At 36.4% G+C, this 14,821-nt stretch overlaps 1 protein-coding gene across 14 annotated transcripts in view; it reads right to left on the bottom strand.

Moving 5' to 3' along the window:
• Positions 1-14,821, bottom strand: part of NR3C1 (nuclear receptor subfamily 3 group C member 1) — a 127,955-nt gene that overhangs the window by 26,536 nt on the left and 86,598 nt on the right. For 12 of the 14 annotated variants that reach the window (XM_057732201.1, XM_057732191.1, XM_057732184.1 and 9 more), the window contains one exon: positions 2,182-2,348. In XM_057732201.1, the coding sequence (XP_057588184.1) occupies positions 2,182-2,348 (167 nt within the window). The remainder of the gene's footprint in view (positions 1-2,181; positions 2,349-14,821) is intronic. The other 2 variants (XM_057732225.1, XM_057732216.1) reach the window with 1 other exon arrangement.

Genomic DNA, 14,821 nt, shown 5'->3' with positions numbered 1-14,821 from the left:
GTAATTGTTTAAGAAAGTGCTCTAAAATATGTATCTGGACTTAAAACAGATGTCCATCATATCTAGAAAGGAAAAGTAGAACTGCTATGAGTTAGGTTAGCAAATGATTATAGAATTTTAGAGCTGGAAGGGACCTTGGAGAAAATTTAAATCCAAATAAAGAATTCACTTCACACAGTTCACATTTTTAAGCTTTTCTTATAAATCGTGTAATCTAGCCATCATATTTAACTGAAATGCTTGTATGTTACATGATTTGGAATAGTATAGCAGATATTCAATGAAATTTTACCTAAAAACAAGTATAAGAATTTAATTCTAAAGCAGAGATTAAGCCCAGAGGGCATATGGCCTCAGCGATGTCTTATTTGTAGTACGTTTAGCTTTTTCTTCTTTTCAAATTGCATTTGGATGCTTTTAGGTAAGGCATGCTTGCACTTTTTTTTTTTTTTTTTGCTTTAAGAACTTTTATTGAGATACAATTGACATACAATAAACTGCATATATTTAACATGTACAATTTGATATTTTTTTCTTATTAGTAATGTATATATGGCAATCCCAATCTCCCAATTCATTCCCCCCCTAACTCCCCCTCCCCCCAGCTTTGCACTTTCTAATATCAATGGACTGCCCTTCTTCACCCAGCTGTGTTATATTTGGCCAGAATGACACACACACAGTCCCTGCAGGCATTGGAATTGGAATTTGTAGCCCTGTTTTAAGGAATAATTTTAGTTAAAATGAGGGAGAATGAAAAATTTTTTTTTTTTAATTCCTGTATTTCTCTTAAGGCTCCATTGTCTCATTCTGAATTCCACTTTCAGAATTAAATTTTGTCAATATTATTTATTATAGACAGGAAATGGGTAACACAGCAAAGGGCACGTCGTAGGGTTTTCTGTAGTTTTTATACCCTATTGGAAGTATTCAAGTTTTAAATGTGAACTGTGACTGTAATACTGTTATCACTGCATTCATACCATGGAAAGAACTAATCAGTGAAGAAAGTGTTGAATAAAGTGAGGACAAGAAGAAGCCTCCTCCATCTGTGTTAAATAACATTTACTTTGTTAGAGGCATTGCATTAATTAGGAGTGGGCTTTACTTAATGACTCTACTCAGTAGTTGGATGATACTAAACTGGTTAAAGCCTGCACCCCTGTACTCTCTGTGGGATAACACAAGTAATTTTATAGTTTGTTAAAGTATTAAAAGCAACCCAAACAAAAGAAAATGACTCATCTAACTCTTAAGGATATGCAAACACAATGAAGCCTAATCATCATCATCATCATCCTTCTCGTACTGTGAATGAATATATTAATTTTTTAAAAATATAATTAATCAGAGCTTTAGGTAATCCATTCAGGCCACAGTACCTTCCAGCTGCTTTACGAATAACTAAATTACACAACAGTTTTTCCCAAGAGGATTCACTGGTAATATTAGAAAATTTTAGTGTGACTTCCAATAATGTGCTTATGGAATGAATTTTTCCTTCTTTAAGGAGTTGATGTGTGGGCTGAATCTGTAACAGGGGTAACATTTATATGGATATTTGTCGAGTGAAACCACCTTCTCTAAAACACATTCTTTCCTGACCTTCTCAGGCAGTCTGTCACTTGCTCCTCTGTATTATAATCTCTGTACCTTGTAACTGTTAACTCATCTTTCACTTCCAAGTAGACTGTGACCTCCCAGAGGGTATGGATCAGGTCTTACAACACATTTATACCAGGAAGCACAGCCCTGGCTAATTAGAAAACAAAACAAAACACTTTTCCCCCTCATAGTTCTCATTATCACTCATTTTTTACCAGACTAGAAAAGTTGTTGGCTTTAAAATCAGCTAATTCATGGGAATTAAAAGCCCATACTACTACTACAGTGAGCATTAGTTACTGCCGAAACCTATCACCATCATTTTACACGATAGCACTTTCTTAGAGTTATCTTCTGTTCTCTGACCATACTCCCTTCCTTCAATGTATACTTTTCTGTTTTATCCTAGTTTGTTTTTTAAAGTATCTCCTTCCCACTAGAGGACTTAGGAGCTACCTTTCCCTGCTTTTACTTACTTTTAGCTGTAATGAGTTTTGCATATAATAGAAATTTCAGAATCTACTCTGAGAAACAGGAACCAAGTAGAGGAAAATTAAAACTCTTCAAAACACACACTACCTTCCACTGCTCTTTTGAAGAATACTTTACAGCTTCCACAAGTCAAGACACCATAATGACATCCTGAAGCTTCATCAGAACACACTAGGCAGAGTTTGGGAGGTGGTCCCGTTGCTGCTGAAGAGCTGGATGGAGGAGAGCTTACATCTGGTCTCATTCCAGGGCTAAAGAAAGAAAGAAGAAAGCAGTGTTAGGATTTAACTGTTACGACTCCCAAAGAAGTATCAAAATACAGTTCTCTTACCCTCTCACTCCACAGTGAGCCTGTTCACACTGGCTTCAAGTATTAGCAAGCATTAAAATATACTACCTCGGTATACTCAAATAATGTTTTCTTCTTCTTCCATACAAAACTAAGAGTGAAATTATTTCTTTTTAAGTATCCCTCGGGAGTTCCCAGGTTAGTGGTCTAGTGGTTAGGATTTGGCGCTTTCACTGCCATAGCCTGGGTTCAGTCCCTGGTCGGGGAACTGAAATCCCACAAGATGCTTGGTGTGGCAGAGAAAAAAAAAGTATCCCTTAAAAAGAATGGTGTAATTGTGCTTCACTTAGATATTATAATTTTTAGTTGCTTAGGATTTGTTTATAATCACCTTTACTAAGTATCATTTACATAAATAACATTAACCATTTATTTATAAATGTACAATTGATGAGTTTTGTTAAATGGATAATTGTGTAACTACCACCATGATCAAGAGATATGGTATATATCCATCACCCGCCCCCAAAGATTCCTCCTACCCCTTTAATTGCTAAGGACATCATTTATTTTTCTCTAATTTTAAGATATTGTACAGGCATCTTTCTAATTTCATTCAGGTCTCATTACAATACTACCCATTCCTCTAATTGAGTTAAAATCTTTTACATTACAGGCATAATTTGTTCTATTGTGCTTCACTTTATTGCACTTAGATACTGCAAAAACCTCTGTGGGAACTTTGTGTTGGCAGATGGTTAGTGTTTTTTAGCAACAAAGTATTTTAAAAGTAAGGTATGTACATTGTTTTTCACACACACTGCACACTTAACAGACTACAATATAGTGTAAACATAACTTTTATATGCACTGGAAAGTGTCTTGCTTATTGCAACATTCACTTTCTTGCCATGGTCTAGAACCAAACCAGCAGTATCTGTGACGTATGACTGTACTCAAAGTTTGGTTCAGCGTCTCTCTTTCCCAGTGTCATCCTAGCTGAAATGACGGTTCTAAGACTTAGAAAAGAATGATGTAGAAACATTACCTCCTATAACTTTCTAGTCTGGTTTGCAGAAGTAAGCCTTCTTTTCCAGCATTAGACTTTCAACAGCAAGGACTATGCTGCCCTCCCTACTCTGTGAAGATATGCCCTGGAGGAAAAGATGGAAAATGGGAATCTGCTTTTCCTACTAGGTCTTGTTTTCATTTTGTAGACTTCTCACCACAGTGAGTGCAGGTTTAGTGTTTAAAGATAAATATTCTTTTCCAAATTTGTTGTTTTGAGAATTTTCAAACACTCAGAAAAGTTGCAAGGATTGTGCAGTGAATATATATATATACCCTTTGCTTGTACTCACCAATTCTTAACATTTTGCCACATTTGCTTATAAAAGTATATTTTTATAACCCAAAGAAACAGTGATCCTTTTGATGCTAAAGGAAAAATTAACTATAAAACCTTCATTATAGATGATACAGTGGTTTCCAGTGTTGGATATTCCTAAGGAATTTTCATCTTGTTAACTTTAGAATCAAAACTGTATTGAGTAACTCAAAAGTTTCTAAACTTCCTAACCTTGTGTAATTAAAAAGAGTCTCTGAAAAGAGCTTCTAGAGACTTCTTATTCCTTCTCTGGTTATATGTTCTTCAAAAATATGGATGGTAGCAATCTGTTGATTTTGGAACTTTACATATTAAAGTGTATTGTTCATCACCTATATAAGAAATCTAATTTAAATTGTGTTATCAACATGGTTAGAAATTATATTTATTAACATCTTTTCATTCTGTTTTTGAAATAAAAGTTAAAACTTAACTGTAGAATGACAGTTTGTTTTATAAATGTCACTTTACTTAGGCTGATAAACTCTAAAGCTCCACCTAAAGTTTGTCCTCAAATGAAGCCAGCCAACCTAGCTAGCCAACCTAGCCAACCCTATGTTTATCTAGAGGCTTACCAAACAGGACAGCATTCCCACCACCCCAGTTCTGGGAATAGGCCCCAGGGTTTCATATTGTTCTCTGAACACTGTTGAGGAGAATTTGTGGATACTTCCGTATCACAAGGCATTGATTCCTTGCTAGATTTGGGAGAGTAGACTGAGTGCATGTTGAACGCCTACAATGGAAGAGAATAACCTGAAATGACTTTGCTGTAGGTCTGGCACGAGCCATCCTTGATTAATGGAAACTTGTGACTAATGTAGCAGAGCTGCTCTGGGCCAGAGTTTTACAGAGAAGTAGGAAGGTCCTGGAGTGAGTGAATGGAGCAATGTGTTAGGGAAGCAAAAACTTCCTTGGCTTCTGTTCTGAAGATGCTCCTATTCCTGCTCAGCCAATCTCTGTCACCTGACATCTATTTTTAGGGACCAACCAGCCATTTGTATATTTAGTTTATGGAAAATAAGTGCAGTAGTTAATGATGTGAAAGGTTAATTCTGTAATGTTTCCTCAACCAATTATATATTTATGTACATTACATATATATGCACACACAAATACATATTAAAAATGTTTACATGTACTGTGGTAGTACTTTATAGTTTCAAAACACTTTCATGAATAGAATCTTATCTGTCCTCTCAACACTGTGATAAGGATGCCATCACCTGTAGATGAGGTCACGCAGTTGTTGGAGGTTGATGAGGGAGCCTGTTTGTGGTCAAACTGACATGTTTCACATCCTAGTTCTACCATTTCGAAGCTTGTGTGACCTTGGATAGTTACCTACTACTACTTTGAGGCTCTCTTTTCTCACGAGTAAACTGGAAGGACATCACCTATGTGTGTGTTGTGAAAACAAGAGAATACACAGAAAGAGCACGTAGTTCCTTCATCTAGCAGGCACTCAATAAATGTTCATTCTTTTCTCTTTCAGGAAAACTGGAGCTTTTATGAGAAAGCCTGATGTAAGTATTATGTAAGTAGTATTAAGTCTAAAATATAGGACAGTATCCCCAAATTCTCAGTTATGATTAGAGCATATGCAAAACACATTCAGGCCACTCAACCATGAGCTAGAGATGACAAACAAAAGGGAAAGTTAAAATTAAATGAACAAATGGATTGATTGAACTGCAACTAAAAATCTGGAACTTAAGTCAGGCTTTTGGCATCCCTTCAGGCAGTCTATTCTAGGCTACATCAGATAAGAACTGGGTACATGGAAAGCTGCCAAGTGTACCACACACATCAGTGGGGAAAAAAAAATCAGTTTTCGTCACACAAATATGAGCACGATGATGACCTACAGTGAACACCACTGGGAGAAATGGATAAACACAAAATGGTATTCAGTTGCAAATGTGACCCTTGATACTGTGAAAAAGGCTAGGGTTCAACAAAATGATTAGAATTCAGAGGAAAACCACATGGAATCACCATGATTTAATAAGGATACATGACAGAAAGAAATAAAAAGCACACCATAGTAAAAGTGCATATTACACCCCTTTTGAATAGAAAAGCTAAAATGTCCTGGTCTTTGCTCAATGTGTGTTTATAGCTGTGTCAAACATTCTGAAGATGCTAAGAGGTTTTATTATGAACTGACTATAATCCAGAGTGCTTTCTTTTAAGTGAAGAATCAGAATAACAAAATGTGTTGTTTCAGGTGAATAATTGAATGCTGTCTCCCACTCAGAATGGAAAGTGTGCCGGGCATCGTTATTCCTGAGGCTATTGAGTTTATGTTAGAGAGAGAAAAAGCATGTATAAAGCAGGTTTTTCTGTTTAATTGTCTTGCAGGAAACGATGTTGATGAAAGGAGGATCATTGATGGATTATGAAAGTTAGTCACACACCTTGAGAAACATGTAAATGTGCAGGTAAATTACACCCTTTCACTCAGCACATAATTCCTGGCATCTGAATGCCAGGCATTGTTAGGATACAGAGGTCATATCATATATGGAAGTCACAGCATACATGAAAATGTGTTACTGAAATGATAGTGGACCTAAATGATAGACACTTTGATCTAGGTAGAGTAGCAGAATATTTTTGGCTGCTTCAGTGTTATGGTAGTACTGCCAGGAAGAGATTCAGCTATATATACGGACAAATTTGGGTTCACATCCTAGCTCCAGCACTTTAACAACTGTTGACAGTAGCTAGCTGACTTAACCCCTGACTGTTTCCTTATTAGTACCATTTTAGGAATTTTTGTGTAGGTGCTATATTTGACTTATATAAAGTGCTGGCATGTGCTTGGTGATCGTCAAACAATATGTTTCTCCTTAACCCTCAGGCGTTAACTTTTTTCTCCCTTCCCCGATTCCTCCTTGCTTTCTGGAGGATCCCAAGGAATGAGAAGTGCTTTGAATAACCTTTCCTGTGAGCCAGGAGAGGGTTAAATGGTCCTCCAGAGACTTAAGTTCAGGTAATTGTAGATATTGTTTCTTGATTCTACACCAAGAATCCACAATTTGGTTTTGTAAAGGTTAGTGTTGCAATGAGGAGTCTGAAACCATATCAGTGTATTTTGTAACTATGTTACATTAAAATCCATTGGTCTGTCTTGCACTTTGAATGGATCTTTTACCCATGCATGATTTTGTACTGTCATGCATTAGTTCACTAAGTTAGGCAGATCTTCCAAATGTTGACACAGTTCATTATACAATATAAGAGTTGGATTTGTGACGCTCACAGTGGCAGATACAAGTTTTCCAAAATCCTGAATTTTGTTTGAAAGCTCTAATTTTTATTGATTGGCAACAAGTACTGTCAGTTGTCTTCCTTGAAATGATAAGCTCACTTCCATCATTTTTGAGAAAACATCTGCCAAAAACTCAAGGCTGAAAACCATAGTTTATCCATCCTACACCATGAAAAAAGTGGTTTGTTCTTCTCACAACTTAAACAGTCTTAATGTGCTTTTCTTTTAGACAGCCATCAAATACTACTTGCAGCATGCTTTATGCATCTTCCCATTTTGTCACACAGATGGATATTAAGAAGACACCTATTAAAGGGTGAAGATTTAACTGAATTAGTATATTGCTTCCTCAAAGATATCCTTAAGTGGAGCCGGCTTGCTTTCGTCTTTAGCTGTGAGTACATGGCAGATAATTACAGTGACCACTGTGCCCTGAGACACCAGCAGCTTTGCTCATCGTTGCTTTTGGTTCCATCAGTGCAAAGGTCAACAGAGTGAAAAAGGCACATAAAGACTATGTATTATCATGAAAATAGTTTTGAAAGGATTGGGGACTTCCAGGGGTCCATAGATCATAGTTTGGGAACTGCTGTTACAGACACTTTAAGTCAGACATACTAACTGCAACATGGTAGAGCTTGGTGACATTTTAATCTCTCTCAATCTCCATTGCCATATTTCTAAATGGGGACTGTAATGTACTTGGCAAAATGATACAGTATTGCTTACTGAGTTAGAGGATTTCCCCCAAAGAGGAGGAAGAGAGATGATAAACTATTATAAACCCAAATGGTGTGGTTGGCTTAGCCTTCAATTTAAATGAGTTTAATCAGCAATCACATGTAAGAAATTCATGTTGAAAAAAAGCAAAAAAGCATAGTATCACCTCAGAGAGCAAACATTAATTAACATGGGGAAAAATCCTGGAAATAAAGCTGCTACAACTCGATTAATTTTTACCACCTACGAATGGAATAGGTATATTCTCACTGACTTACCAGTTTTTGTCCTAATACCATAAAGCAGTGGTTCTCAATTGGGAGCAGTTTTACTCCCCATTTTTGGTTGTCACAACTCAGGAAATGCTACTGGTATCTAACGAGAAGAGGCTAGGATGCTGCTAAACCTCCCACAATGCACAGCAGTCTTCCACAACAAATAATTATCCAGCTTCAATTACAATAGTGCTGAGGTTAAGAAATCCTTGCTATAAATCTTTAAGCAACATAAAGTGAGAAAAAAAATTTAGCAAGGTCCAGAAGCTTATTATAAAATCTTCTAACTATCTTTTAAAATAGAGCAACTGTCCTACTGAGGCAGCTGTAAATATTCTTTGATTCAAGACAAGTCCAGAAAGGGATTCAAAACAGAGCTGAGGCCAGGGACTATACAGATCTAGCGATTAGCTTGAGTTAGTAATTTATTTTTCCCTCTAGCACTACCACTAAGAGGTGGTTTTTACACATTAAAGTCACCTGCACTTTTCTTATCTTTGTTCATTAGGAAAAATGTAAATACTCAGCTGCACACACCAGGTGATTATATTTTCTGACTGCCCATTTATCCCTGCATTAGCTAAAGGATTACTGATTTGTTTGATAATAAGCTATGGAATAGTGTTCAAATCAAATAGAGAAATACTCTGGGGGAAGGCTTTCACAATATTTCTGTTAAATGGTTTTAGCAGAGTGCATTTTATCTTATTTATTAGCAAGCCAAAGAAAGACTTATTAATCTCTTTGCTTTGCATTTGTTGAGAGAGGTTTCTATTGGTTTTAAACTACGCAGCATTTATACTCACTCATCTTAGGGAGGAGGTTAGAGCAACAGAACCTGTACTGTAATCCTATACTGTAAACCTGTACTGTAATGTCCAGGAACATTTTCAGTAAAGGATGTGTAATGGAGATGTCTTTTTTTCAGATCTCTGAGACACCAGTGGCCTGTCATTTAACATCTCTGCACTTAGTTTCCTTGTCTGTAAAATGGTGTTGAATCAATAAACTACAAAGACACTGTCCATATCTCCCGAGGGAGGGGTCGGAAGTAGGGAAGAATACACTTGGATCTGTGAAAGCCTTCTTTGGACCTGTATACTTATATGAAGAGAGAATATGGTCACCCTATCTATGCTCCTTTCTTAAAGTCTAATCTAACATGTTTTCTTCTGTTTTCTTTCTCTTTGGAAGGATCAGTCCTCAGTCTAGTTATTGTGCTGGGTAACTTAGTCCCTAACAGATGAAATCTTGTTTCATGTCTTCAGGTCTCTTTGCTCAGGCCTGCACTGAGGGACATGAGTTTCAAGGAGGAGTAATGATCTTCTACTAACAGAACACCAAGACTAAAAGTAAGTAGCAAGAACAGCGAGGAAAAACTTTTTTCATTACATGGTTATTTCTGGAATGAAGACCTGATTTTGTTCTATCTGATGCTTTCTCACTTCTTAGGCGCACACGAGGATAACTATGATTTGGTACATGCAGAATTATGAATGTGACATCTTCAGATAAGAACAGGTTTGAGCCAATGTTACATTTACTGCTTTCTTCTAATATATATATCTATATATCTAGGGTTGATGGCTGTGGAGTTTTGTTTTTGAGCTTGAATCTCACTTGTGATTAATTTTTAAAAATGTCCTTTCATGACTTGTTTTTTCTCATATACCAATGTATTGAACTGGCCAAAGAGTTCATTCGGGTTTTTCCATAACATCTGACGGAGAAAATAAACTTTTTTGGCCAATCCAGTATTTGTAGTTTTGACTCGGTTTTATTTTTAGGGAATGGGGTGGTAATACCTTATCGTCCTACAGTGCTATTCAGTAGGTAACTTCAGAGTCAAGTCCCAGAGTTGAATGCCATTGTTTATTATAGTTATTTGTAACTCCATTATAAGCTTGAATTTGGGCTTGTACCTGCACCTTTTGTATTTTGTACGTTCAGTTATTTAGACTTCGGGAGTCCTCTTTGGTTTTAGTCATGTGTGTCTACTTTGTAATTTCATCAACTGTGGTCTATTTGAGGTTTGTACTTTTAATTTAGAATAGCATTGATGGTTTGTATTTTATTTCATATTACATTAGTTTGAAGTAAATAATTTAATTTTGGGGTTCTGGAATTGTGATCATTTAATGTAATTCGTAATATAACTGCTGTGAAATACTTGACAGGAAAAACAAAAACACTGTGCATTTCCACCTCAACTACAACAGCTATGTATTTCTAAATATCTTATTCCATTCTCAGAGAGACCTGAATTCCTCTCACTATACTTAGTAACCTTTAGTACTTAGTTGCAGTTCCAACCCTTTTCCACTTCCTGTTCATTACTCCTTGTGACACTATGTCATGTACCTTTCCCTCCCTCTTAATGCATGCTTTCCCTCACCTCTTGCCTTAACCACTGCAATGGTTTATACTAAGTAGTCCTCCTGGCTCTGGCTGCTTCTCTCCATTATGTCCCCCACAATGCTAAAACGCTTGTTTCTCATCATGATTAAAAATCTACGTGGCTCTTCCATGTAAGCAGTACAAGCCCAACGTGGTCTACAGTCTTTTTCCTCTTTCTTTCTCCAATTACATGTCTTCCCACTCCTCTAAACAAACTATTTGGTTTCTTTATCACATTAGGGATCCTGTATCCTACAAATATTTATGAAGTGTGACTAGAATGTGCCACATTTCTCCTCAAAGTTTGTCCTAAGATCTCTTCTTCCAGCCTGGAGTGTCTGCCATGGCTTTTCTGATCCCTGACAACCTACAGACTCCTTTAAACACTGCCGTGTAGCACTTTACACATGATACCTTCTGATGCATATTTCCATCAATAATTCCTTTCAGGTAGGGTCCATGTCTTAGGCCTCTTATATTACCAGCATCTTGTACAGTTATTTTATTTAGCTTATTTATACATTGTATCTTTGCATGTTCTGCAAAAGAATTTGAGGCAGCTAAGATGTTAGATGCTTATGAGATTGTACCCATAATACAGGTATCACCTTACTACTAGGAGCTACTATGCAAGCTCTTTCTTTACATACATTATCCCCTTTAATCCTCTCCACAAACCTATAAGGTGGGCACTGTTTTCAGTGTTTTACAAATGAAACAGATTTAGAGAAGCTGACTTGCCTACTGTGACACAGTAACTAGCAAAGTCAGGATTCAAACGCCCATCTTTCTGACACCAAAATCAGCATTCTTAACCAGTATTCCACCTCCCTCACTATAATAAAGTGGCAAAACTGAGAAGCCAAGTTATATCTAATGGTCTGCAAATTGAGGAATAAAAACTGCCTTCTACTTTGAGGGCTGAGGTTTGACATTTCAGTGATACACAGCAAAAGGTAGCAAATTCCCTATGCCGGCTTCCAAACATGATCTGAAAAAGATTTTTGCCCATATAAAGGTTGCCAGAGCGAGTCAAAGAGGTAAGAACAATTGCCTTAAAATTGTGTGACAGTCTGTGTATCATTTGTAGATCATTTGAAAATTCAGTCAAACTAGTGTTTATGTCATACTGTACAATTAGCACAATTCCTACTAAGATGTTTACAAAATCAAACAAAATGCAGAACAGCTGTGTCTATGTTCATATTTATTTTAGTAAAAAGGAACAAAACCCTCAAAACCAATCTGAACTTGGTCTAAAGCCACATACTCCCTCCCTTTCCTCAGTCAAAAGCCAAGACTTGATTTTTCAATTGTTAGATTCTTAAATTAGTATGAGAACTTTCTTACTTATATACAACATTTCCCCCTCAGGTTTTGTTGTTCTCACTTCACACCCTGGTTTTCGAATATGCATTGAAACAATTTAAAGGAATAATATATAGTGAGAACAATTGGTAAACTTGTCTCTAGAAGAGGAAGGAAAAAAGGAATAAGAAAGTAGTCTCTGGAATGATGTAAAAAGTTACTTATTCCTTTCTTCCTTCCTCTTTTAGGGATGTCTGCAATGCAGGCAGTTAGATGAAAAAATTAAGACTGGGAAGGTTTTCAGGTACGTGGAACAAAACACTCCCATCTAATAATCATATTGGACACCAACTGATTGACTTCTAGTTCTGCAAGCCAAGATTATTACAGTACCTACAGTTTTACAGTACCTACAGCTAGGTACTTTAATAAATGCAGTATCTCAAGTTATCCTTACTGCTAGTCCATTTTACAAATGCGAATACAGAAATTAAGCCATGTGTTTGCCCTAACTCGCATTAGCACAGTCTGGATTTGAATTCAGCACTGTCTGATTCCAAAATCCACGCTCCTTACCCTCATCACTGTGTTACCTGGCAGGGACCTGCAGGGTAGTATCCGTTCAGCTTGACAGAGTTTTAAAGGAGTGTGTGAGTCATCAAGTAGATAGTCTTGAGGTAAAGGTAAACATCAAAAATAATGTCTTTTTCCCTATTCTGACAATCCTTGGTATCACAATGAAGCAGAAATTATCTATAATTAAAAGATATAAAAGTATCCTGGTCACTTCATTTTTCTATTAGATTCTTGTTCTACTGACTTAAATCTTAAATTAGCATATTCACATTCTACATTATTAAGACAGTGTCACACTAGCCATTAAATACTGAGTTAATAACATGGAGACCTTGTATCAAAAATACAAACAGGAGTGTTTTGCATATTCAAAACACTGTTTTTACCTTTAGAGGAGCTTTGAAGCAATTATGCCTGACTACCATATTAGACCTTAGAATTTATTGAAATGCATTTAATTTTTCTGAAATATACTGTTCCACCAAAGTATCCAGTTGGGGATATATAATGATGTTAATTTTTTTATTATTTTGAAAAATGCACAAACTTAATGTTATACAGCCTTAATTAGAAAGGAGCTGTCTAGCCATACTACCAGTTTTACAGATGGACGATTTATGTCTTTTGACTAGAAAAAAGCATGGGCATAAATTAACGTCAGCTGATGTCGAGAAGACTGATAGAGCCCAAAAAACTAGTTATTTAATTTAAAAGTGCTAAGGTAGCAGAATTATATATTCAGCTGGGCTATATAATAACAGCTATCACTTAACACTTCTTATATGCTAGGCACCTGATACAGAACTAGTCCCAGGACCCTTTATACAAAATAGATACTCAGAAATCTGTTGTATTCCTGTACACTAACGGTGAAAGATCAGAAAGAGAAAGAAACAATCCGATTTACCATTGCATCAAAAAGAATAAAATACCTAGGAATAAAACCTACCAAAGGAGGCAAAAGACCTGTACGCCAAAAACCATAAGACACTGATGAAAGAATCAGAGATGACACAGATGGAAAGATATACCATGGTCATAGATTGGAAGAATCATTATTGTCAAAATGACTATACCACCCAAGGCAGTCTACAGATTCAATGCAATCTCTATCAAATTACCAATGGCATTTTTCACATTAGTAGAACCAAAAAAAAAAAAAAAAAAAAATTCTTAAAAATTTGTATGGAGACACAAAAGACCCTGAATAGCCAAAGTAATCCTGAGAAAGACAAACAGAGCTGGAGGAATCAGGCTCCCTGACTTCAAACTATACTACAAAGCATCAGTCACCAAAACAGTACAGTAGTGGCACAAAAACAGAAATACAGATCAATGGAACAGGATAGAAAGCTTAGAAATAAACCTACGCACCTATGTGTTTTAGGTGCTACAATTAAGCTTCAATTAAGCTACAACAAAGGAGGCAAGGATATACAATGGAGACAAGACAGCCTCTTCAATAAGTGGTGCTGGGAAAACTGGATGGCTACATGTAAAAAAATGAAACTAGAATGTTCTTTAACACCATACACAAAAATAAACTCAAAATGGATTAAAGACCTAAATGTAAGACTGGATGCTATAAAACTCTGAGGAAAACATAAGCAGAACAGTCTTGGACATAAATCGCACCAAATTCTTTTTCAATCCATCTCCTAGAGTAATGGAAGTAAAAACAAAAACAAATGGAACCTAATTAGACTCAAAAGTTTTTGCACAGCCATAAACAAAATGAAAAGACAACCCACAGAATGAGAGAAAATACTTGCAAACAATGCGACTGACAAGGGATTAATCTCCAAAATTTACAAACAGCTCATGTGGCTCAATATCAAAAAACTAAACAGTACAACCAAAAAATGGGTATAAGACCTAAATAGGCATTTCTCCAAAGAAGACATACAGATGGCCAAGAGGGACATGAAAAGATGCTCAACATCACTAATTATTAGAGAGATGCAAATGAAAACTACAATGAGATATCACCTCCCACTGTTAGAATGGCCATTGTCAAAAAGTCTGCAAACAATAAATGCTGGGGGGCAGGGGGTGGGTGGAGAAAAGGGAACCCTCCTATGTTGTTGGTGGGAACGTAAATTGGTACAGCCACTATGGAGAACAGTATGGAAGTTCCTTAGGAAACTAAAAATAGAGCTACCGTATGATTCAGCAATCCCACTCCTGGGCATCTATCGGGACAGAAATGTTGTTTGAAAGGATACATGCACCCCAGTGTTCACTGTAGCACTGTTTACAATAGCCAAGACATGGAAGCAACCTAAACGTCTGTCGACAGATGAATGGATAAAGAAGACGTGGTACATATATAGAATGGAATATTACTCAGCTATTAAAAAGAATGAAATAATGCCGTCTGCAGCAACATGAACAGACCTGGAGATTATCATACTAAATGAAGTTAAGTCAAATAGAGAAAGTCAAATATCCTATATCGCTTATATGCAGAATCTGGGAAAAAAAAGATACAAATA

Source organism: Hippopotamus amphibius, chromosome 1 (genome assembly GCF_030028045.1).
Source record: "Hippopotamus amphibius kiboko isolate mHipAmp2 chromosome 1, mHipAmp2.hap2, whole genome shotgun sequence".
NCBI lineage: Eukaryota > Metazoa > Chordata > Mammalia > Artiodactyla > Hippopotamidae > Hippopotamus > Hippopotamus amphibius.
Note: the sequence above shows the minus strand (reverse complement) of the source record. Positions and strands in the feature narration are given on the sequence as shown.